Source organism: Pyrus communis, chromosome 1 (genome assembly GCF_963583255.1).
Source record: "Pyrus communis chromosome 1, drPyrComm1.1, whole genome shotgun sequence".
Lineage (NCBI taxonomy): Eukaryota > Viridiplantae > Streptophyta > Magnoliopsida > Rosales > Rosaceae > Pyrus > Pyrus communis.
In genome coordinates this window covers 9358612-9383948 of record NC_084803.1, presented here as the reverse complement: position 1 = coordinate 9383948, position 25337 = coordinate 9358612, and the positions used below count along the sequence as shown (strand labels likewise).

At 38.3% G+C, this 25337-nt stretch overlaps 3 protein-coding genes, 1 long non-coding RNA gene and 1 pseudogene across 4 annotated transcripts; 2 read left to right on the top strand and 3 right to left on the bottom strand.

Moving 5' to 3' along the window:
* Positions 1–615: 615 nt before the first annotated feature.
* On the bottom strand, positions 616–3864 carry LOC137736057 (uncharacterized). Its single transcript, XM_068475398.1, has 3 exons — positions 3529–3864; positions 2924–3372; positions 616–1674 (listed from the first exon to the last, which is right to left on the bottom strand). Exons 1-3 carry the CDS (start codon positions 3617–3619, stop codon positions 802–804), a joined length of 1413 nt encoding a protein of 470 aa, XP_068331499.1. The 5' UTR covers positions 3620–3864; the 3' UTR covers positions 616–801.
* A 5083-nt stretch (positions 3865–8947) lies between these two features.
* Positions 8948–12090, top strand: LOC137740463 (F-box protein SKIP1-like). Its single transcript, XM_068480327.1, has 3 exons — positions 8948–9057; positions 9550–10962; positions 11327–12090. The coding sequence occupies exons 2-3, from the start codon at positions 10619–10621 to the stop codon at positions 11853–11855; spliced, it is 873 nt and encodes a 290-aa protein (XP_068336428.1). The 5' UTR covers positions 8948–9057; positions 9550–10618; the 3' UTR covers positions 11856–12090.
* On the top strand, positions 8968–9403 carry LOC137740473 (UPF0057 membrane protein At2g24040-like; annotated as a pseudogene).
* Positions 11790–13274, bottom strand: LOC137740480 (uncharacterized). Its single transcript, XR_011069171.1, has 2 exons — positions 12733–13274; positions 11790–12639 (listed from the first exon to the last, which is right to left on the bottom strand). It is a non-coding gene; the product is annotated as an uncharacterized lncRNA (long non-coding RNA).
* An 8726-nt stretch (positions 13275–22000) lies between these two features.
* On the bottom strand, positions 22001–24809 carry LOC137715427 (protein MULTIPOLAR SPINDLE 1). The gene is made up of 10 exons (XM_068454761.1): positions 24606–24809; positions 24446–24503; positions 24218–24367; positions 24074–24136; positions 23826–23905; positions 23634–23688; positions 23429–23542; positions 23142–23334; positions 22626–22696; positions 22001–22483 (listed from the first exon to the last, which is right to left on the bottom strand). The coding sequence occupies exons 1-10, from the start codon at positions 24771–24773 to the stop codon at positions 22299–22301; spliced, it is 1137 nt and encodes a 378-aa protein (XP_068310862.1). The 5' UTR covers positions 24774–24809; the 3' UTR covers positions 22001–22298.
* Between the last annotated feature and the right edge of the window lie 528 nt (positions 24810–25337).

Here is a 25337-nt window from a genome sequence, read left to right as displayed (position 1 = left end):
AATGGATGCTTTACAAACCCCCTTTTCGAGGACCTGCGCTTTGGTACGCCACTGTAGCATCTCTAACTAATAATGTAAAGCTCTACTAGTGACAAGGGGTTGTAGCTCACGTGGTTACGAGTGGTAAGATTAGAAAACGATTAACTGGCTTGATCCTCCCTTGAGTTGGGTGAAGTTGGATTTTGAGGCTCCAATTGCTTGTTTTATTTGAGCGATAATCTAATTTAAAGGAGGAATGAGATTTAAATTTCAGTGAGAGAGAGATCACACTTTTCTAGCAGGTGAGAGAGAGATTACATTTTTCCGGCCAACGAGGTTACGCTTAGATCTGCATATCCGCAAATAAAACAAACAGTACCTGATTTCCAACGTGTTGTGTAGATACTACAGGTTTTCTGACTCATGATGCATGGACGGATCGAGATCGGCCTGGATTTCGATTTTCCGTCTTGTTTCGTTTGTCGGAATATATTTCTCCTCGTGAGCTACTCATGCCTAATAAAATGTTCCACTTATGGCAAGTTGATCCAACTCTCATGTCTTCTTTTCCCTCTTTAAGGTCCGCCGTGGTGAAACGATTCCTAAAAAAAAGGAAGTGATTTTCGAACACCTTCATACGCTTCTAATGATTTATTTAATTCAAAGACGAGAATAAAAGAAAGGTGCGTAAAAGGAGAAAATGGTGCACAGAAAATAATATATGCCACTACAACCCGAAATTTGAAATAAAAAGAACAGAACAAACTCATTTCTAAATCTCTCCAGTCTCTTCTGCTACTTATTCATCATCGGGTATGCAGCTCATTTTTCTGTATCCGCAACAACTTCTGCACTGTCATTTGCTTGTTTCGCCGGAGCAACATTATGCATTCTCATTAGCTTCATCATGAGGCCTTTGAACTTCTCGTGCGCTTCTTTGTCCGCATCAGCATCTTCTGCCTCCTTACTAGCCTCTTCTGATGCTATGGGGGTTGCTATTGGAATCTTCTCATGCCCTTCTTTGGCCGCATCAGAATCTTCTTCCTCCTTACAGGCCTCAGTTGATGCCATGAAACTTGCAATCGGCGCATTATTTTGTGTAAGCTCCTGACTCCTAGCAACGTGCTTCTTTCCCCTTATATGAGACGACCACACATTTGGAGTAAAGGCACCAATTTTACACCCTTCACACCAATACTTAAACTGCTGTTTCTTTACGTCTTCTTTTCTCTCCACTCCGTCCACTATTTTAACCTTGTCGTTATTCTTCAGAACCTCTCCACACTGGACTTTCGACATTGGCGTCTCCCCTTTTGAAGTGCCCTGTTTGTGCATTTTCTGGTTGGAAACATCCCTGGTTTCAAACGATTTCCATACTTGTTTGGCCCTTAATTTTGTGCTTTTGATACCATTAACCTCCTTGGGCTCAGAAAACTTTGCAGCTTTCTTTGACAATTTTGAATTGCTGGAGCTCGTGCCTGGTTTCTGAGCTCTCAGTCTTGCCTCCTTGGCTTGGTGCTTCTTACCATTAATGTGATGAATCAAGCCCTTCTCACTTGTTGCACTAACATGGCACAGGGCGCAACTCCATTCCTCTTTGGGTTTCTTTTTCAACCCAAATGGAGGCAGCTCACTAGCACCCACCGTTGGTGGTGTTTTCCGCCTGACTCCGGAGAGATTTGGGTCAGGTTTCGCCTGCAACAAAGATACTTATACAAATTACATTAACAACAGTCTTTCAATTCTAAACATGCAATTGATGGTAAAATCTCAACATCATTTCCAATGCGAACTGCACTACCTGCTTTACAAATACGAAATTAACAGAAAACAACTTTTCGGTAATCTTAAGTCGACAAAATCAGTGATAAGAAATGTGTTGTCTAAGACATCTGCAAGATACCAACCTTCAATATGTCGATCATCGTAACAGTGATTCAAAACAAATATTCAAGATGTTGAAATAATTACAGAGGAATCTGTCTGCCCCAAGTAATTAGGTGAGAGGGCGGCATGTAGATACAATTATGTATAAGGACAATACCTCACACAAGGCCACAGGTGACCACTGCATATGCATCAAGAGGGTAGTCTTCTCCAAGTGAACCATCAAATGAAAAATCAATTTTCAACAATCACCAGTGCCATTAATCTTAGATTATTCCGTACCTCGATCAAACTGATATCACTATAACATAATGAAATAGTAAACCATCTTAATGACTGATCGAAGAAAAATAATCTACATAATGAATGACAATGATGCCCCATTGAGACGACTTTTAAAGTGCTGATCCACAAGCAAAAGCACTACCACATGCATAGGGACTAGGAAGCGAACTGATATACACCTTGCGATCCAATATTAGCATTGGTTATGGGCACAGCCACTTAGGCAATGCAGAGGCTACTAGTAACACAGACTCTTCAATGTATTTGTAAAACATAGACCCGAAAAGCCAACATTTCGAGGGTTGAAGGAGCGCAATACATACATACACATACACATACATATTCGTCAGAGTATATGCCGTTCCTTCAACCTAAAAAATCTAGACAATCCAAAACAAATGGTGTATCTTGGCGGGCAATTTACCATCAATCTCATGTTTTACCTTGATTCTCATGGTCTAACCACGAATCTTAGGCCACGTTTGGTGTCTATGATTGGATTCGATAACTCACTAGAATAAGTGTATGCTAATGAGAGAAACGGATGTAATGTTTTGAAAGTTCTCACTAGAATCAGTGGATACTACAAGTTATCCAATCCAATCCTCAACGCCAAGTTATGCCTTCGTTACCAAGAAACCATACTAAACCAGAAAAAATCTCCCACTTTAGCACAAAACAGAGCATTCCCACCACAAACGCAGTAAACCATAAACAGAGCATTATTAAGTTAAAAACCAATCAAATTTTAAAAAGTAGAGATGGCACTGACCAGTAAGATCAACTTGTCCTTATTGTTGAGGTCTGAAACAGGAGGAGGAGCCGGAATCGCCTTGAAGCCATTGGTCAGAGGTTCCGGTTGCCGCCGCCACTTGCCCCTATCGAATGCGGCGGGCGCAAGAGAAGCAAACAATCCGAACTGGTCATCATCGAAGGGGTGGTGGACTCTCTGGTCGAATCGCACGGCCCCGAACCGGACCTGATCAAAACCGAGACCTTCGACAGAGGGTCTTCGCATAGCGATTTCCCGCTCCAGCATGAGCTCTCTCCTCACCTCCGCCTCAAGAGCCTGCCTTCGCACAATCTCCGCCGCAATAATCTCCTCCCTGATCCTCTCCTTCTCCAGCTGGCGCTCGATCATCTCGTCGTGGACGGACCTCGGGTTGTGGAGCGGGTCCAGGTTCAATCTCATATCCGGATTCCGGAACATAGCTGTCTGGCCTGTTCAGAAAGAAGATTATCTCAGTTTAATCGCAGAGTGAGAAAATTAACTGAATTTCTAAGAAAAGAACTGAAATTTAAAGTAAATTCGTTTTCTTTTGGTTTCTCGACAACCAAACAGAAAATTGAGAGCGAAGTAAGAAGGTAGAGCGAGACCTCCAAATGCGGGTTGGTCGGAGGAGAAGTAGCAGCCGGTGGGAGAAGGCGGCGGCGGCCTCTCGTCCACCGATCGGAATTTGAACTCCATTGAATCACTCAATAAATTGTTGCGCTTTGAACTTTGACTTGGTAAAGTGCAGAAACGAGAAAGAAGAAACGTTTCCGGTTGGAGGTTGCAGTTACAACAGCAAAATATATACTCTCTGGCTGGATACTCGGTGGAGAAATAGTGACGAAATGCTGGCTGGGTCCGCGGGCCCACGGAGGAGGGGAGGGGAGAAGCAGAAGCAGGTGGAGACGTGTCGGTGGCGTGGGCAGTGCCGCGGGAGGACACTTTTCCGCGTTTGTGCTCCTCTTCTACCGTTTCCGTAGGTAAAACTCTAAAGTTAAAAATCTCTTTTTTTCCGGAAATTTACTGTTTGTATTTTTTGAAAAGTCGGTTTTAACTTAAATTAATAGTGACTAACATTTGTCTACGCACATTGTGAATATGACCACTTTTTTTTTAGAAAATGAGAAGGAGACAGGGAGAGAGAGAGCGTAAGGGGAGTGAGAGGTTTTTGTTTTTGGTTTTTTTTTTTTAAATTTATTTATTTTAACATTGGAGGTATTTTAACATCACTTGAAGGTGAGGTTTCAATAAATAAAAAGAAGGTAAAATTTGGACCTGTGAAATTATATTATTGCCCATCATTTTTTTTGTGTAATAGAAGACTAATTTATCTTTTCACCATCTTTTGGTTGACAAATAAGGTTTTATTAATTAGTAGAGATAATGATGCTTTAGATATTTTTTGGATGTCCAAAATGTTATATGGACTTGCATATTACATTATTTTTCTTTTAAAAGTGATCAGTTGGCTTAGTCACGGGAGTCCATTTTTATGGGGTTAGAAAGGCTCACTATTTCAACTTCCCTCTAACCATTAGCGTGGTTTACTCACGCCAATAATAGAATCTAGAACATATCATATAAAATACGAGCTTAAAATTTGTCTCAACCCACTGTGACACTATGAAGTATCTGCATGTTACATTTATGTGGACTTACACTAATGTATGTTGTTACACTATGCGTTAACTTGTACGTTGCTTTTTAAGTTACATTTCTTTTATGGATACTTTTCCATTGATCAAAAATGTCGTTCTATGCGACATTTCTACGATGCGAAAGTCAACATTGTTGTGGCCAATATCACCAAGTCCCAGTCTTGTCAAAAAAAACATCTTTTTTATTTGATATTTTAATAGGAGATGATATCCGCACTTTTTTTAATTTTTTTAACACATTCTTTTAATTCCTGATCGTTGAATCCGATGAATTAAAGAACATAAAGAACATAAATTAATAAGAGATGTATGAAAAGTAAAAATAGGTGTATAAATAACACACTCATATTTTAATTTAGGTTAGAAATTTGAGCTATTATTAAATTTAGTTCAATTTATATTTTTTTAGCTTAAAAAATATTTATGATTTTCTTAATAGTTTGGAAATATTTCAGTGGATCAAAAGCAGGGACTAAGCCATAAAGCACCCTCAAATAACATACTCACAAGTCAAAAAATTTAAGAATTTGCTATACAAAATCCTTATATATATTAATCGATAAGGTTTTTCATGCAATACTTTACACTATCCCTCAACGCATTTTCATGTTTTGAAAGCGTTGTTTGAGAACTTCATTACCAATATCATCAAATATCTCTCTCTCTCTAAAAATAACCATGTTATTAATTTTCCATTAATTTCCCATCCGATTTCTCAATCGATTATTCATAAATTTCATGGCTATAAATACTATTTCAATAGTACTATTGTAATAGTAGCAACTATAAGAGTTAATGCTCGTGTTACGTCTATCACGTGGGTTTGGTACATGCAATATGTACATTTTCTCAAGAAAGGGCCTCTGCTTCTTGGGGCCAAGGTGGCTCCGTCCTTGGTCAAAAGCTATTTCATGACATTAGTTAACCAAAGACTTAATAGCAAAAATTAACGCAAGTATAAATGTGTACAAAAATACAATTTTTTGTGAGTTTGAAGGTAGTAAAATGGATATTACTCTAAATTTATGTCATCATATGCATATATATAATACCTAAATCATGAGGTGACAAAATAAGTTTAACATGTGAGTGAGGTAGTGTAACGACCCGTCCCCAAAAACTACGGTTTTTATAATTTTAAAATGTGAAATTTTGAAAACGCCCTTCGAGGCAAATGCATTGACTTTTTTACCACCTTGTCGAGTCACGTAAGATCCATTTTCTTGGCGTATCCTCGTAGTACTTGTCGCTACGAATGCATGGGCATAAACGAAACGTAATTTGGAGTTATTAACGAATGAAGTCGAGGGCAAAATTGTAAATTTATTATGGAAAACTCCATATTTTTGGAGCTTAATTTGGGAAGCCATGTGTGTGGCCCAGATTTAAAGAAAGAAGAAATGGACGATTGGGAGAAGAGATAAATGAGAGAAATGAGGGGCGAGACACCCAATCAAAAAGAAGGGGGAGGATAGTCGGACCAATAAGAAGAGATGAAAGGAAAGGAAAGGAGAAATGAGAGAATAAGAAGATCAGCCGAATCCCTTAAACCCGCGACCCTGACCCGACTCCTAACGATTATTCCGACGGGTTTCCATTGAATTCTCTAGCTTTCTTCAACCTCCCATCACCCCAAACATCTTCACGACATCCCATCATCCAAATTGACCTAAAATCGACGAGTTTCATCGTGATTTCACGAGGAACATCCGTACGGGTACCGTGAAACCCTAGCCTTCAATTCACCATTTCTGAAGCAGCCACCTGCGATTCACACCACTAATCGTCGTCCCTCGAGCCTAGGAACAAACCCCAAACTAGTTTGGGGGCGACGGATAACCGGAGTTGGCATATCAGAGTTCACCTCTTTCGGAGTTTTTGACGGTTTAAGGATTTTTCAGGTCACTTCCCGCCCAAATTGGATGTCTTCGCAGGTATATAAATTGATCCTCGACTCATGATCTTCATTTTGGTATAATTTGGTGAATTTTGGAATTTATGGAATTTTCCAGTGAATTGAGGCAGCCGACCACCACGTGCGGCGAGGCATGGCCAGTGGGCCAATGTTGCCTTTTTTTTAGTTAAATTTGATGTTTATGATGTCAATTTGATAATCGTTGATTATGGTTAGATAGTTTGAACCTAGTATGAATTACTATGTTCTTGACCATTTTATGATTCAACGATCCAACCGTTGGATCGTCACCTAACTTTAATGCATTATAGTACGTAATATTTGAGGATTATTGGAACTTACGGATCGGGAATCCGACAAACGGATCTTCTCGAATTGGATTTGTAAGTTCATAAAATAAAACATTAACCACCACTTAATTTTGGCAATTGGCGGAGATCCGATTATCGAATCGTGGTAAGATTTTAGTTTGTTATTCTAGAAGCATAATGTGGATCCTTGGAAATTACAGATCAGAAATCTGTGATGCTAATCTTCTGGATCGAGTTACGTAAGGTTGTGGACCATACCGTCAATCTTTGACCGACGGTTGACTTTTGGTTAATGGGTCTCAAATCATTCTAGAACGTCCTTGGGGATGTGTTTTATGTAAGTTACGTGTTCTATTGATAAAGATTATGATGCCTCGATGTTTGTGCTATAGAGTTGTAGTGCGGACTCTAGGTGAGTGGGCATTTGCTTTCTATATATATATATATATATATATATATATATCGTGGTTTCCAGAACATTTTTAAAATGATTTATGCTTTAAATGCCATGTCAAAAATGAGTTGCATTTTAAGTATTGCATTATTATAAATCGGGAGTTATATCTTTTGATGTTGCGGAGGCTCATGTAAGTTTTAGGTGAGTATATTGTGATGGTATTGGTTGCATTGCACATCGTTATGCATAGATGCATTTAGAGCTCATCATTGATGCACCCCGATGTTAGTGCTCCCGCCCGAGGTTAGGGCACAGTTCTGCACGTGATGTTCATCTCCCGCACCGCACGCTCACTTTAGATCCAAGTTTGGTACCAGCCCTGTCGTACAGACTACAATAGGTGGTTCCAACTCATAGGTGACCTGCGATTATTCGCACAACCTTCATATGATCGTAGCACTTGAGTATACATATTTACACCTAGCCCTGTCGTATAGACCACAATAGGTGGTTTCGACTTGTGTACTAGCATACATTGATGAGCTATAGGTCCCGTCGTATAGGTCGCATTAGATGACTCCGACTGGCATATTACTTTATATTGATTTCGCCTGACTTACATCTTTTAATGCAGAAACGTTATGACATGGCATACTTGGTTTTTACTGTCTTTGTGCATTGTTTTTACGTATATACGTAGTATTATTTTCTGGAAACTATACGGGTTATACAGCAATAGGTTATAATGTTTTCAAAAGTTTTTTATTAAAACCTTATTTTTAGGCCCACTCACCTTTATTTTTCGTCCTTCCAGGTTTTAGATGCTGAAAGTTCGTATCGACGAGGATTCTTGGCAAATCTTAGTATAGGTGGCTACCTCTGAAGGTATGATCATTACCCACACTCTTGTACGTTACTTATGCTTTGATGTCGCGTGTGAAATGGGTTCATTCCCGCTCACAGCGCACTCTTGTCTTTAAGCACTTTTAGGTTTAAATTTATTTACATTTTTCACATCACTATACTTTATGGCTTCGTCACCTTCCAGGTGTCAGGTAACACAGCTCGATTCGGAGTCCTAGTGAACATTCTCAGTCGGAGTGTGTCAGGTAGAATATAAATAAAACTTAATCTAACTATCTATGAAAATAGTTTGGAAAAATTCGTCTTCATACATCTATAAATTCACACAAGTATATATGTTGATGTACATAATATCTACAACATTGATTAGTTAACCCTTCTTTTATGCATTCTACCTTAAGAGACTAGTTAATTGGTCCAACATACGGAATAAGCTAGCCAATAATAAATATATTTACAATAGTTATTATGCTTTACACAAAATCTAAACTGCGATAAGAAAATTTGAATTCCACGTGTGTAAAAGAAGCACATGCCCTCATACTATTCTGACCACGCCCACGTCTGCTGAAAGAAAGCGTCGAGTGCCTCATTGATTGGGTTGATGCTGTATTTCGGCCCAATACATTAACAAGCCCAAAACTGTGAACTGGGGCCCTGTCTATTTATATAAGGCGGGGTTTGGTGCCAAAAAAGCCCAATACGATGGATCATCCGTCACGATTTATATACAAGAGAAAGTCCCTATCGATTGAAAATGAAGGACGACTCAGGAACCAGATTCAGATTGTGTTTAGATCTTACAACCAACCATTGGGTCGCCTTATCTTTGTTTGCTTCTCCATTAAGACCAAACTCTCTCTCTCTCTCTCTCTAGAAAAAAAATCTGAGAAACAAAGATGCCGAGTCACTGTGAGATCTGTTGTGAGATTCTGATCGCAATTCTGCTCCCTCCGCTGGGCGTTTGTCTCCGGCACGGCTGCTGCACCGTAAGTCCTCTTTCTTTCTCCTCCGTCTTCTTCGTTTTCTGGTGGCAGATTGGATGTTATTAATGGTGAAAGATTGATTATGCTTGCTGCTGACGCTGCTGGGTTACCTTCCGGGAATCATCTACGCCCTCTACGCCATCGTTTTCATCAATCGCGACGAGTACTTCGATGAGTACCGCCGCCCCCTCTACGCCTCCTCCAATTAAACCAAGGGGATCCTTAGATCTTTTGCTTGCTTGTTATGTTTATAATAAAATCTGAATTTGTATGCTGCATATGTTAAGACTGATTGCTTGTTTTGGTTTTGCTTCGGAAAATTAAGGGACCTTGCATGTTGCCAATTTTATACTTAGATTACACTCAATTGTTTGCTTGCTGCAGTGATGTAGATTTGCCTTTGGGAGAAACTCATCATGTTGTAAATTGTGGTAGAAAGGGTATTTTTTGGCGCTAAGATCTGTCGGTTAAAATTCTAGTGTATACAATATGCAGGAGCACCTGAGAGTTGATTGGTCTAGCGGTCAGGTCCTTTGGTTTGCTCCCAAGTGGTATGGGGCTCTACTCTCTCACAATACCCACCTAGCAAATGCTAGAGTTTCTCGCTCGCCAAATGTTCTAAGGTCAGGCGGGGGCCTAGTAATTTAGTGTGATCAAAGACTCGGATACACTAGTTTAAAAAAATAAGCGTATCATTAAGCCCGTGGCAGATCATTTTGTAATGATTGATGAGACTTAAATGGCTATTTGATGAATGATGATGTGCACTTTTGATACAACCAAGTTACCTTGTTGTGTTACCAAGTTAGGAGAGAACTTCAGTGCGGTCACATGGTTCACTTCGGCATTTGCCTCCACGTTCACACCAAGCGAGTTATTTCTTCGCGGAGGTGAGCCTTACTGAAGTTCCTTTCCCGAGCTAAGCCAACAAAGCCTCCTTTTAGTTTAAAGGAGGCATGAGATGACCCAATCATCTGGGCTTGACCGTACAAAATAGGAGAGGATGGGAAGGACACCCAAACATGAGGGTAGACAATCTGCCTTCAATCATCTGAACAAGCCCATCCTTTTGTGGTACTTTTTATTTATTTTTGGCACGAACAATAACATTCTTAGCTGTACTCCGGTTGTATATTTTCATGCATTTATATCACGTAAAGAGATTTCATGCATCTATATCGTGTAAACGGTATGTACAATCGGTTATAAGACATATTATCTCATTTGAACTTGAGTTAAAATTTAGCTACTTACATGATGAATAGATCATCATGGTTAGATTATCTCATTTGAACTTAAGAGTTAAAATTCAGCTACTTGGGTGATGAATCATGATGAATAGATCATCATCGTTTACGTATCAGTAACTAACATTAACGGTTCATGATGAGCCGTCCACTGGATGGGGAGACGAGTGGGTGAGTCATGAGCCACAGTATTGACACGTGTCAAGTTGTGGAACAACCTCACGTAAATTGACCGATATACCTTATTTCATGACTTTTCCCATACGAATATCTAACCGACAGAAACCGAACTCTCTTGCATTCGCGCAACCACCGAAATGGAAACAACCAACAGCGAAGAAACAGTGACGGAGTCCGGCTCGGACTGGGCCGAGTTGACCCAGGAGTGCCTGATCAACATCCTGGGACGGCTCATCCTGGAGCAACGATGGATTGGGCCAATGCTGGTCTGCAAGCCGTGGCTGCAGGCGTGCAAGGAGCCCTGCCTCAACTCCGCCTTCCACCTCGAGCCGCCGTCCGAGTCCGCACGGTGGTGGACCCCGGAGTTCGAGCGGCGGGTCGATTCCATGCTCCGATCTGTCGTCGATTGGAGCGCCGGCTCGCTGAAACAGATCCGCACCGCGCACTGCTCCAATCAGCCTCTCTCGCTCGTCGCTCAGAGGTATAATAAATCTTTCATTTCCATAACAGAACTTGTTTATCTGTTTTGAATTAGGAGACTCGGGTTATGCATAATCTGGAATGAGGAAAAGGAGGTTATCATTGATTAGATGTTTTCGGCATAAAGTTTTGATCTTGATTGTTGTATGCTGAGCTCAAGGTTTAGAATTTGAGTTTTTGGTTCGTCAAAATTTGATCTTTGAGGTTTGGATTGTGATGACACTACCTTAAGTTGGTTAATAATCTTTTCGGAATCTACGATTGGAAGTGTTTTTTGCCATATATTGCATTTTGAAGCTTCATTTTTCCTTTCCGTTTGATTGATGAAGTGAGACATTGTTAGTGATCGTAATGTAATGATTTAGGTGCCCGAACCTCGAGGTTCTTTCGATCAAGAGCTGCTCGAATGTGACTGATTCGTCCATGGCTGATATAGCGTTTCGCTGCCCCATGATCCGGGAACTTGACATCAGCTATTGCCACGAAGTATCTCATGAGTCTCTGGCGTTGATTGGGAGGAACTGCCCAAATCTGAAAATCTTGAAACGGAATATGATGAATTGGTTAGATCCATCCGAACACACTGGAGTTGTTCCAGACGAGTACTTAAACACTTGGCCTCAGGATGGAAATTCAGAAGCTGCTGCAATTGGCAAATCTATGCCAAATTTGGAGCACCTTGAACTTCGATTCTCAAAGGTATCGGCTAAAGGGTTTGCTTTGATATCTGTAGGATGTCCAAATCTCGAGTACTTGGATTTGTTTGGGTGTGTGAACTTGACTCGTCGGGATATTGAGAACGCGACATCCAATTTGAAGAATTTGAAGGAGATTAAAAAGCCAAATTTTTACATTCCACGGTCAGTTTTCCGTACAGAGAGGTATGGCCATTAGAGGTTGATGATGAGCGATTTCAGACAGATGCTTTCAGAATCTAGTCTGCTAAGCTCGGAAATAAACCATGTATGACCGTGTCGTGCTGCTCTGATCAATTGTGGGAGAAGTATATTGTATATGCTGGTGTGTGAAGCTCTTTACAAAGGTTCTGTATCTCTTCCACTTCTACTTATAGAAAACCATGTATTAATGCTTTTTTTCTCTTCGTATTTAGTTTCTTGCTTTCGTTTTACATATACGAATCATGTTTCTGCTTTCGTTTAAACATCACACCTCATCGACCGTAGTTTTTTGCGTGGTATGACAGTTACCGGACAGCATATGCTTTGGCTAGGAACAGGGGAAGAAGGGAAGAAATTTATGAAGTAAGGTAAGAACAGGGGAAGAAGGGAAGAAAATTATGAAGCAATTCAATAAGTAGATATTCTAATTCACAATTACATAAGAAACAGGTTAGAGAAACGGGTTTAAACACGGGTTTAACAGCGAAAGTTTCATCGCAAAACTTCCGTCCTAAATCACGTTTGCAAAATTACCTCAAGCGATTAGTACAGAGCAAAGATGATCGATCCAACAGCAACATGCCTGAGCACTGCGAAGAGGAAGAAATTGGGGGGTTTAGCTAGTAAAGGGCTTGCTGCACCCTTGCCGGGATGGGTGTGCCTAAGGTCGGAGGCACCACCGTAGGATGGCTTTGCTTTCTCGGAAATCCTTAAATGCTGAACTTCATGCATTATTTGATGGTCTTTTCTGCTTGATTTGTTCATCATATCATATACATCTGCAGAGCTTATAACACGGATAAAATTAGCAAAAAAGAACGTAGGGAGATCGGATATATTTCTCGATCAGTCGAGAGAATTTGTGAGCTTACCCTTAAGTTTGAGGTGACCATGCTGCTTCTTCAGAGGTGTATAACCTCCAGTTTTAGGGTTGAAAGTGGTTTCGCATGCAGAATGAATAACCAGACAGAGAATAAATAAGGACCATATTAGTATTTCTGTTCTCATCTTCCCTCAAATATTAACCGTGGCTAATTTTTCAAAGGTGGTTGATGAGGAAGAGGGACGCACTTAAATAGACTTTTGTTGCTATATGCTTGTGTAATTAGAACTAATTAAAAATAAAGATAAAGTTAATTAGGGTTTTCATATGGCCGGTGGACAAAGAACAGATTCTTGTTAATCTGCTGCAGGCACATGCATATGTGTAGCGTGTGGTTTTTTGCATTCTTGGTTCGTAATCGTATAGAGAATTTATTCACAATCCATGCTTTATGCCATACAAGAGGGCAGTACTTAGTCATCAATTATACGTAAACACAAATTGGGCGGGGGGGATTTGCGATTCGACTGTGGCTGTGGTCGATCGTGTTGTGTTCTGACATAACTAGCTCCCAGTATAGTCGTATGAATATCTCTTTAATGTCGGAAGTTGTTTTAAGTTTGAATCTCTCTCTTAGCGAATCATGAAGGTTCATGCTTCGAAAGTTATTGTGAGAGAGGTTTGATGAAAAGGAATAAATTAAGCTAGAGACTTTTTTTTTTTAAAGATCGACCAAATCACTTTGAATGGATAGAAAAGAATATGATGCCTCTATTATCTTTTTCTTGGAGAGCCCACAAATACAAAGGAATTAATGGCTTTGCTTTGCTTATTAATCAGGGAATATTTTTGTTAGTCACTCTCAAGTAATGGTGACGTTCACTACCTTATTTATCATCGTTTTAATTTTCAATATTTATCTAGTGAATAGATACAAATTTAAAAATTTAAACTCATTCAATGATATTAAGTAGGGTGGTGAGCATTATCACCACTTTAAGAGATTTTTCAATATGTTTGGAATACGGAGCGAAACACCACATGTCATAATATTATAATTGGAGGAAATTTTTTATTATAATTTTTTATTATAAGTGTTTCTCAAAGAGTGGTACTACGTCCACTCCATTGTCTTATTTTCCCACCCCATTTTATTTTTTCACCCACCAAAAATGTTGAAAGAAGAAAACACTCTTTTCTCATACCCCCATCAATCCTAAAATACCCCAATGTGATTTCAGCCCTCGATACCCCTACTCCGTTGGAGTGCCCGCACCAACTCCCAACGCCCAACCCAAGTCCCCCAACCATAAGAACACCACCATGGCATCAAAACTGCCTCACCACCCATCTTCTTGTTCCCTGCATAGTTTAGATATTTTATTTTTCCTTTGAATTTCAAGTATTGCAAATTGCAATGGGTGGGTTATGTATTTAAAGTTTTAGAAAGAAGGGAAATGAGAGAGAAGGGGGTGATGTTTGGGTTGGGATCAGAACCAAAGAAGGGGCTAGGAGGACAAAAAGTTTAAAGCCATGGATGTTATGAAGCAGTGATGGGTGATATATGATCGGTTGGTTCATATTTTATTAGATTCCTGGAATTAGGGTTTTGGAGAAAGAAAAATGGAAGTAGAAATACTTGTTTACAAGAGATGGGATTTCATCCTAGAAAGGTACAATAATTAAATTGAAAGAGAGAAGAAATTTTTTTCTTTTACAGAGATGGTGAACGGGCATAAGAAAATGGGCAATTCGGCAATGTGCAGTGGACAAAAGGAAATTGGCAATATGCAGTACGTTTTTGTTTTGGTACTTACATGTCATTTTACAAGAGGGTAAAATTGACATTAAAATTTAGGGGTGTGATATCCACACACCTTTTTTTACTTGTCATACACCCTTCTAATTTTCGGTCGTCGGATAGGATGAATTGAAGATGATCAACAGAGAGAAATTAACAAAAGGTGTGTGAGAAGTAAAAAGGGATGTGTGGATAACACACCCCTAAAATGTATACTAAAATGTGGGTGGGGAAATAAAATAACGGAGTGGGTTTATCAGCACTCTTCTCAAATTATTATGACATGTGATGTTTCACCCCTGTATTTCAGTTACACTAAAGAATTTTAGTGAGGGTGGTGAGCGAAAAATGAAAAAGGCTCCCTATTCGTCATCATGTTTCTACCACCCATTTATTAATCTCAATAAATTAAGGGAATTGCAATTGACACTCTAAAAATCATATTTTACACTTCAAACTTTCTATAATTAGAAAAAAATTACACTGGTAAAGAGTGTAGAATTAAATTTGTAGAGTGCTAATAACAGTTCCCCAAATTAATATACATGCCTTTCGCTTTTCTCATCCAAAATTTGGAATGTCTTTTGAAAATTCAAAAAATTTCATCCTTTATTTAATATATCCTGAAATCAAACCCCCATCACGAATATATTAATTGTAAAAGTGTTCCAGTATGATACAATAATTTTTTTTCGACGTGCATACGTGGTACATGACCATCAAAATCAGGAACATGAAGTTTCTATGTTCTTTTCTAGGAAACAACGTACAAATTTATGCGGGGTTGATGATATCAATAGCATATACATACATATTGATACATCACAATTGAAAGAATAAACACAGAATTAAGATTAACAAACAGCCGGTAGGATGGCGGCGCAGACATTCTAATTTACAAATAAGAAGCAGGTTTCGGAAACGGATTTAAACGCCGGGTTTAACAGCGAAAGTTTCATGCAAAACTTCCACATCGATCGCGTCCTAAATCACGTCTGCAAAATTACCTCAAGCGATTAATACAGAGCAAAGATGATCAATCCAACAGCAACATGCCTGAGCACTGCGGACAGGAAGAAAGTGGGGGGCTTAGCTAGTAGAGAGCTTGCTGCACCCTTGGTGGGACGGGGGCGCCTAAGGTAGACGCCGCTACCGTAGACTGGTTTTGCTCTCAGGGAAATCCTTAAATGCTGAACTTCATGCATTCTTTGATGGTCTTTTCTGCTTGATTTGTTCATCATATCATATACATCTGCAAGCGTATAACATTGATACAATTAGCGAAAAAGAACGTTGGGAGGTCGGATATATTTCTCGACATGTCGAGAGAATTTGTGAGCTTACCCTTATGCTTAAGGTGGTCATGCTGCTTCTTCAGAGGTGTATAATCTCCAGTTTTAGGGTTGGAAGTGCTTTCACATGCAGAATGAACAACCAGACAGAGCATAAAAAAGGACCATATTAGTAATTCTGTTCTCATCTTCTCTTAAATATTAACTGTAAATAATTTTTCAAAGGTTGTTGATGAGCAAGAGGGACACACTTAAATAGACTTCTGCAGCTATCTGTTTAAGTGTAATTAGCACTAATTATTAGGCATAAAGATAAAGAGAAAAGCATGGGCGGAGTTACTGAGGGACTAGAATGGTCCCCGGCCCATCCTGCCTTTTTTTCCCCTGCTAATCTAATAGTAGCTTCATGCTAATGCTGTATATCTGTTTAATATCCTTAAAATTCAAATGTGTTTTCAATTCAAACTCTTTTTCATTCCATGCTAGACCTCATTTTTCTCTCCATCCTTCTTATTGCGGTGCAATCTTCACTTCCCCTCCTTCTTCTATCAACTTTTGTATTTAGCTTTTAACTTGTATTTTAAACAATTTCTTGCTTACTCTTTATCTCATATTCGGGTGAATTTGTTCAATATTTTTAGTTCTCTGTATTGAATTTAGGATCTTTCAATTCTGCAAATTACCTATATATGTGAAAGACCTCCTTCCACAAACATGAAATCCTTACTTCGTCACCGGCGAAAAGTAGAAAAAAATAAGTTGATTAAGGATTTCTTGGCCAGTGGATAAAGTAAAGATTCTTGTTAATCGGAATAAAATAGATCTACTGCAGGCACATGTATATGTGCATGCGTGTGGTTTTGCTTTCTTGGTTCGGAATCGTATCGAGATTTTATTCACAGTGCATACTTTAAGCCATACAAGGGCAGCACCTAGTCAATTATATATGTAAACATGTACAAACTGGCTGGGGAATTTGCGATTCTATGGTGGCCGCGATCTATTAAGGTCTGTTTCTGACGTAACCATAGTATGGTTAATATCAGAAGATGTTTAAGTTAGAATCTCACTCTTTGCGAATCATAGAAGATTGTGCTCCAAAAGTTATAGTGAGGAGAGAGGTTTGATGAAAAAGAATAATTAGCTAGAGACCTTTTCTTAAGGGTCGACCAAATCACTTTGAATGGATAGAAGAGAATGTGATGCCTCTAATATCCTTTTCTTGGAGAGCCCTCAAAGACAAAGGAATCAATGGCTTACTTCTATTTCCATGTCGAGGATGCTTCGTTTATTTATCAAGGAATATTTTTGCTCACTAGCCTCAAATGATGATGATGCTCACCACCTTATTTATCATCGTTATATGGGTTTAAATTTCAAGATTTGTGTTGTGAATAAATACAAATCTCAAAATTTAAACCCATTCAATGATAATAAGTATAGTGGTCAGTTTTACCACCACTCGAGAGTGATGAGCAAAAATGCATCCTATTCATCATGTTTCTAGCTACCACTTAGTAATAAAAGTCAAGGTGATTCGATGAAAAGTATAATCCAATTAATAAAAAGACTTACGTAATTTAATATGGTGGATAAATAATATCGGGGAAAATAACTAGGTTAATTGAAAATTCAGGTGTGAGCAAATGGATGATGAGTAAAAATGCACCATATTCCTCGTGCATCTAGCTACCACTTAGTAATGAAAGTCAAGTTGGTTCGATGAAAAGCGTAAAGCAATGAACAAAAAGAATTAGTTAATTTAATAGTGGATTAATAGCTAGTATCTTAAGGGAAAAAAAACTAGGTTTGGAAATTTAATTAGGTGTTGAGTATTACTACTACTTGAGGGTGGTGAGCAAAAATACACCATATTCATCATGTTTCTAGCTATCATTTAGTATGAAAGTTAAGGTGATTCGATGGAGAGTATAAAGCACTTAACAAAAAGAGTTAATTTAATATGGTGGATTAATAGTTCCCTAAAGGAGGAAAATAACTAGGTTTGGAAATTCATCTCTTCTTCCATGTCTGCAAATCCAGTCTGAATCTCAATAAATGTGCATGCCTTTTGAAATTTTAGAAATTTTCATCCATTAATTCCGATCCAATACATCCGAGAATCAAACCCTCAACATAAATATATCAATGGTAGAAGTGCTACAATACGACACAATTTTTTTTACATACGTGCGTCGTACATGATCATCAAAATCAGGAACATGAAGTTTCTATGTTCTTTTCTAAGAAACAACACACAAATTTATGTGGGGGTGATGATATCAATAGCATATACATACATCATACATCACAATGGAAAGAATGGACAAAGAACGAAGATTAACACAGCTGGTAGGATGGCGACGCACACATGATGAGAAATTGAGATTGCAGCAGCAGCAGCAGATGTCATATTTGCGTGAGACGAATTAGAAATTTTATTATAATATTCCCGGCAACGTTTCTTCCTGAGGGATGTAGCTCCACCCCCACCACCAATTAACGCACGGCCATGCAACGAAACCACCTCGTTTGTTTGCCTTTGATGCTTCTTGCATACACCTTCCATATAACGGTCGGGATTGCGATCGCGATCGCGATCATGTTCAGCCAAAGCTCTCTGAGTATGATCGTCACGCGCGGCAACGAAGAGGATTACAAACAATAAAAATATACGTCGAAACGACCTCATCATATTTTTCTCTCTGAAAACCCTAATTCCTTCCGGAGAAAATTAGGGTTTGCACACCTCCTCGGGGCAATTTAATTATTAGAGATGATATGGTTTGAGGAGTAACGGTTACGTACATGGTTTTGTTTCTCCCTTCCCTGCGTAGCCTACGATGATGTTCATGCAAATGGAGGTGGTAGGAAAATAGGAATGTAGGGAGACTAACGAATTTACATTAGCCAAACAAAATTGGAATCAGGCTTCTAAAAAGTATATAAAAAAATGTGCTTAAGTAATAACATTTTAGAGGGAGTACACGTTGTACGCAATAAGCTTGATTTGTTGTCTCATTTTTTTGCGTGATTTTTTTAGAATATCGACATTGTATATGTGCTTTTCTCAAATCCATCCTAATCCCAACCCGTTGTGCGATTTGTCAATTTATCGTTGTGCTTGTGCACCGTTGGTATTGAGTATTAGGAGAGACAAAATCCTTTTGCATGACTTTGGGGCCGGAAATTTAACCGCCTTATTTTTTGAGTACCTTTTTGTAAATTTGTGTGAGGTGGACCATTAGAATGGAGAGATTTTTTAGTGTGATCAGTACACGGGATGATACACAACGTGTCACTATACAAATAATAGGATATGTGTGCTAAAAAGTTAATAACTTATAAAATAAAATTTCCCACCACTTCTATTATAAAATACGTAGTATACCACTTATATTTCCGTTACAATGAAAATTTTCTCATGAGAATGAGTTAATGAGGACCACATGATGTAAAAGTTTGTAAATTGTCATTTGCCAAGCGAAACTAAGTATACATATAAGTCCTTTTCAAGCTTTTCAATACAAGTATGTATACATGTGGGTAATAATAATATTGATAACACAATAACACTTCTAAATTCCAAGAATGGTCGGAGACATTTACATATACGCATACGGATATATATACATAGTATACGTACTTGATATAGGGAGAAAAATATTCCTAATTTGAGTAGCAAGTTGTACGTAAATTGCATCGGAGAATTTAAAAGAGGAAGAAGAAAAGGCAAAGGGATAAACCCAAAGCAAGGGAAGGCATCTGAGTTGAAATTGGGGACGATGATGATTTGGCACGTTGCCCTTTGGGAGTCGGCCTATGTATTATCTTCTTGTGAATCCCAAGCTTCGGAGTACTCAAATCGTAATTGTTTGCAGCGCCTTCTGGTTCCTGCTGCTGCATCCGGACTTGCTGGCCGGCAAGAACCCTGGCAGGATTATTCAGGTGGGCAGTTGCATGGGCTGAGCTGGGAAGAGATTGAGAGGATATCAATAGAAGGAGAACGAGGACGAGCTGCGAGAGACAGACTGCAGACTTCATCTCACTTATCATTCTTCAGGCCAAGAGTAGTTGGTGTTGTTTTTCAGACTTCTGATGCTTTACTCTTCCAAAGAACGAATATATATACGGCTGGGTTGTAGCATCCATAGGTTCTTCCGCGGGAAGAATATTATGCCCAACAGACATCACTATTGCACTCAATCGTGTGGGGTCCCTCTAGTGGATGAGACCAAGTATTGCATAGATTCTTTAGTGTGTTTGAAACACGAGATACCGGATATGTAATATTTTGTCTTGTGTTTCGGGCACACTGAAAAATCTTTTTTAAGCATTGGGTTATGTTATGTGTGCATGTGACGATTTATATGAAATAGAATGACTTGCATTGTTGCAAAAAACTGAGATGACAACTTAATGGGTTATGTCGTAATTAGTACATAATAAATACAGTGTTTAAAATAATAGTATAGTGGAAATATTGATATGCAAATTTGTGGAAATATTAACGAATAAATTGAATATTGATATCAGTTGCTTTTGATGGGAAGGATGAAAATTTAAAATGAAACTTTAGGGATTGGCAAACATTCATTTGGACAAAATACAAGAGTGTCTCTGATATTTAACAAATATATCAAAAATATTAACGATATATGTTAATTTTAGTCTAAATGTAAGAGTGTTTTCGATAAGAGGTGAAGTTTAGACTTCACCCACCATTTCCATGTCTTTCTCTGATTTTTTAAATATTTTTATGAAAATATTGAGTGTATCAACAAAATTTTAAACACAAAATAAACAGGAGAATTTATAATGGTTCACTTTAATTAGGCTACATTCATTTTATTTGGATTTGTATTTGAGTATTTGAGGAGCTATTACATTTACATAGAGAGGAGCTAGGATATCTCTAAGGAGGAAAAGGAAGGCTTAGAAAGGCCTCTACATAGAAAATATGAGAGAGAGCAAGTGCCCAGCTGAGAAAAGAGATTCTCTCTGGATCTCTCCCATCAAAATCTAAGGATCTGAAAATTTGAGTTCTTGAAATTTGATCCAAAGATTAAAAACAAGAAACATCTCTAAAAATTATAATAATTATATCCCTTAGATCAAATTCTATCCGAATTCCTAAAATTTGATGGTAGAGATCGAGAGGGGATCTGTTCCCCCCAGCCAACCCCTCCTTCCTTCCAACGATGATTTAGCTCACGATTAACGAGTCTTCCTTTGTAGGTGATGTGGACATGATTGGCGAGTCTTCCTTGATTTATGTGCAAAGTATATAGCATCAGTAACTTGTCCCTTGTATGAAATGGGAACGCCTTCAGTTTGACGTCTCAATTTAGCTATCATGCATGATAAGATTGAGGCACTAAGGTGACAATATATTCATTTCGTATAAGTTTATCGCATAAATACCTAATCCAGCTCTTTACGCTAGAATTTGTGCTTTTAAGTGAGTCATCGAGCAAAGACTATTAGTCCACACATTTTCATGTGAGTCATCAAAGCAGATAATAAACCGTTTAATTCTAACTTGTTTACTATTATACATTGAAGTACTACGGTTTAACGATGTTTCTTTTTACTTGTAAATAAAAAGCTTTAGGTTCAATTCTCACTAAATGCGAATTTAAATATTGCTAACTTGTTATGAGGCTAAGCTCACCTCCTCTCTTTTAATATAGATAATAGCGTTTGTTCAAAAAAAAAAACTTGTTTAGTACTAATTATGGATAAATCATAAATATATAATTAAAAGGATAATACTTGAGTACTCACTTTTTGGTTTTGTCCAATAATATTTTAACACATGTTTTATTGTTTTAAAAAACAATGGACATGTTATTAATTTTTTTTGAACTTTAAAAAACAAGAGACACATGTCATTTCCTGATTAAAACAAATCCGAAAAAAAATACATAGAGTACTCATTAGTGAAAACCTAAGTATTATCCTCGGGCATCAAAGTTGAATATATTTTCTTGCATTGATACATTGATCCTGATTTCATGATATTAATTAGGCAGTGGTCTCGGGGTTGTCCCATCTCACTCGAAACCTTTGACCAGTAATGTTAAACAGTGAATTCAATTTCTGATTCGAGTCAAATAGCAATAATTCGAAACACTTCTTTATGCACCATTTTAGAAATTCAAGGACTTCATCATATGGATATATAAAATACATCTAATTGCACTTTGCTTTCGAAAAGTTTGAAAAAAGTCTCAAATCCAACTCATATCAATTCACACGGATGCCCGTGCTCGCATGCGGTACAAAAAATGCAGTGTCGTTATTGTCGGAAAGGAACTTTGACTAGGAAATATCATCATCAGCACCCACACGTATTGACATCTCTCACAAAAGCATGCTGACTCCCGCCAATTCTACCTGGCGAGGTTTCCCTCAATTGACATAAATCTCAACCTTTTAAGAAATTTAAAAGATATCAGCTGCGAATTGACAAAGTTCCAAAAGAAAAATAATTCGTAAAATAATTTGCAGAGATGAGGTTTAGTGAAACAGATTGTCAAGAACTTCACGATTGAGCTTCTGCAGGGACATATTTTGGCCCACGAGTCTTGCCAATTCGCCTACCACTCGATCCATGTACATCACATAAAGCCCGTTTCTGCTCTCCAAAACTTCTAATGCTTTACGTGCTTGAAGAACTGATGCCACCCACTCTTCAAACAGCACTGCAAATATCAAACCGCCGTTCGATTATTTCTCACTTCAAAATATCTGGAAGGTAAATTGGCATTTGCTGCATTGTATATGGATAGAAAAAACGCAAGGATGTCGAAAGTTTGTGAAATGAGTAGCAATTACTACACATACTGGTGTTGAAACCTTCGTCCTTTGACCATTCAGATAAGTAATCGGAAACCAAAAACTCAGTAAGCTGGATCCTGTCATCCACATTACAAGAAATCATATCAAAATCTCGTTCCGTAGGAAACTGATGAAGAATGTAAAAGTTAAAAATATGCACTTCAAAGTTATGCTGGTTAACCTTAGGTAAACTGACAAGGAACCATCCACAATTCTGCAGACTCGGTGGAAGAAACATGAGGGAAGAAAGTAGGATGCTTTTTTGTCTAGGGAAATAATGAGACTATTAACGGATTTTTGCCACTCAAAGGACGGATCTCAAATCCCATGGTAATGCCTTTCTGCTCAGTATTTGGAATTGTGGATCCTCAAACAACGTTTTATATCCAAATTGTCAAGGAAAAAAAGGATGCTGAAAACAAGCAAGTTGGGTTTCGGTCCCTAATGAATAAGAGGAACTGATGAAAAAATTGGAGAGATGATCACAGTCGAGAATGTGTTTTGTGGATCTGGAATGCTTACAGTATGAACATGCATTGATGCATGTTTGTAAAAGCATCATCAAATGGATCTTTGAAGAGGAAATTTTCCGCCAGGACAGAAATTCTCTGAGAAACTGCGAATAATGCACGTTGTCCAATGTAAGGCTCGCTTCCAACCTTTCGGATCAAATGCTGAACGAAAAACTGAGCCTCAGATTCAGAGTGTTCTGATCCTGGAAAAAAGTATTAGTAACACAATTAGCGAAATGATAGATTAACAATGAAAGAAAATTGTAATCCACAACCTAATTGGAAACAATAGCTTACCATTTCCCTGCAACGGGAAACACATTCGTCTAACCAAACGCGTGATTAAGCTGTTGATAATTCCTTCTATGAGTTCCACATTATTTCCCGTGGATAACAGATTCTTCAGTGAAGCTTCAAGAAATTTGGAAACATAAATTCAGTGTGCCTGCTCCATAGATTATTTCGGATCATGATCAATCAAAACACGAAACAAGCATGCTACCTAGAATAAAATCTACAGCTTGGTGTGACCAGTTCACAAAATTAGCATCGTCTACCTGAAATTCCAATGAATCCAAGTTAAAACGAAAGCATATGATTACAATTAACACACCAGAAAATCAACCTATAATTAACCGTTTCTTTGTTTTTCGAAAGGGAAAAGGCAAATGATAAAGTGAGCTACGGATCTAACAGGAGAATCGGTTTCACAAAGCTCCACAAGAAAATCGATCGAAGCTCTAAGCTGCTCCATTTCATCTTCACTGTTTGTGTCTGCATTAGCAATTACTAAATGCATATGACTTTCCGCAAAACCCCCAAATTACAAAGCTCTTAAATATCTTATGATAAAATAACAGAATTTAAAGCCGGAAAATGGTAGGAATCGATACAATAGGATTAAATTGCCATAAAATTAAATTAAATCAAAGCCCAATGCACCTGAGAAATTGCGGCGCTGGGACGATCCGCTTGTCCTTCTTCTTCTCCTTTCCTTGAAACGCACTGCAAGAAAAATGATTTGTTAGAAACGAAGTGCATACACAAAGTTGATGAGAATACGAGAAAGAGAATGGTAATGAGAACTGTGTCGAAGAAATCTGCGTCGCAAGACGTCATTGAATCTGCATTGAGAGGGATCTGGAAGCCGCTTGCTAGGGCTTAATTTCCCCAAATCATCGAAGAAATAACACTTGCAGGAAGCGCTCTCCGGGAACAAGTCGCACTGCGAAGCGTCTGAAACCGAAAAGTACATCAAACTAAGGATTGAGCAGCTTATGGATGGAGAGAGAGAGAGAGAGGAAGAGAGAGGACCTTCAGCTTCGTTGAGATCCTGCCGGAGTCTCAAAAGCTCGAGCTTTCGCTCCTTGGCCTGATGCACAACTCAATTGATTAGGCTTCTTCTTGGATTTCAGAATTTAACGAAATTGTGATCGGAATTCAAGTGCATTCAATTCAAAGATGCGAGAGAGACCTTTCGCTTCCATCGGAGAGCGTCGGATTGATCGACAGAGGGTGGAGGAGGAGGAAGGGGCTGATTTTGGAGAAGTTTTGATCGGAGAAGAGAGATGGCGACGGCTACCCTCAGCGACTGCCCGTCCGCCACTGACTGCGCTACTTGCTGTTGTTCGCCGCCGGACATTTCTCTCTGTCACTCCGCCCAATCTCGCGGGAAAATTTGCTCTGCTTTCCACTTTTGGTTTATTTATACATCTTTTAAACAAAATTCCGTTGAAAGTTTTATGTGTCAATTAATCGGTAATCCTCCGTAAAAAGAAATGTAAATATTAATAATAAAGCAAACAGTTCAAAAAAAAAAATTAATGAAAATGATTTGAAAACTTTGAGTTTCAATTAAAATAATAAAAATGTATTGTAAGTGAATAGTACATGAGTGATTTTTTAGAGTAAAAATATTTTTTTTGTTAAAGATGAACAATACTGAAAATGTTTCGTTAAAATTTTCTTAAAAAAATTAGTAAAAATTACTCCTCATTTGGCAATTTGTTAGAAATACTGAAGCTAAAGGAGTTATTGACGGACTAGAAAGTGCTAGAAACGTGAGATAGATTGAAGTTAATGTTGTAAAATTAGTCCTCACTTTTTGTGTTTGTCACGGAAGTGGCTATATATAAAGAGTACTTCGTGTTTGATTATAATACACAACAAAGAAAAGAAGTGAAAGTAATAATATCAGTATACCTCT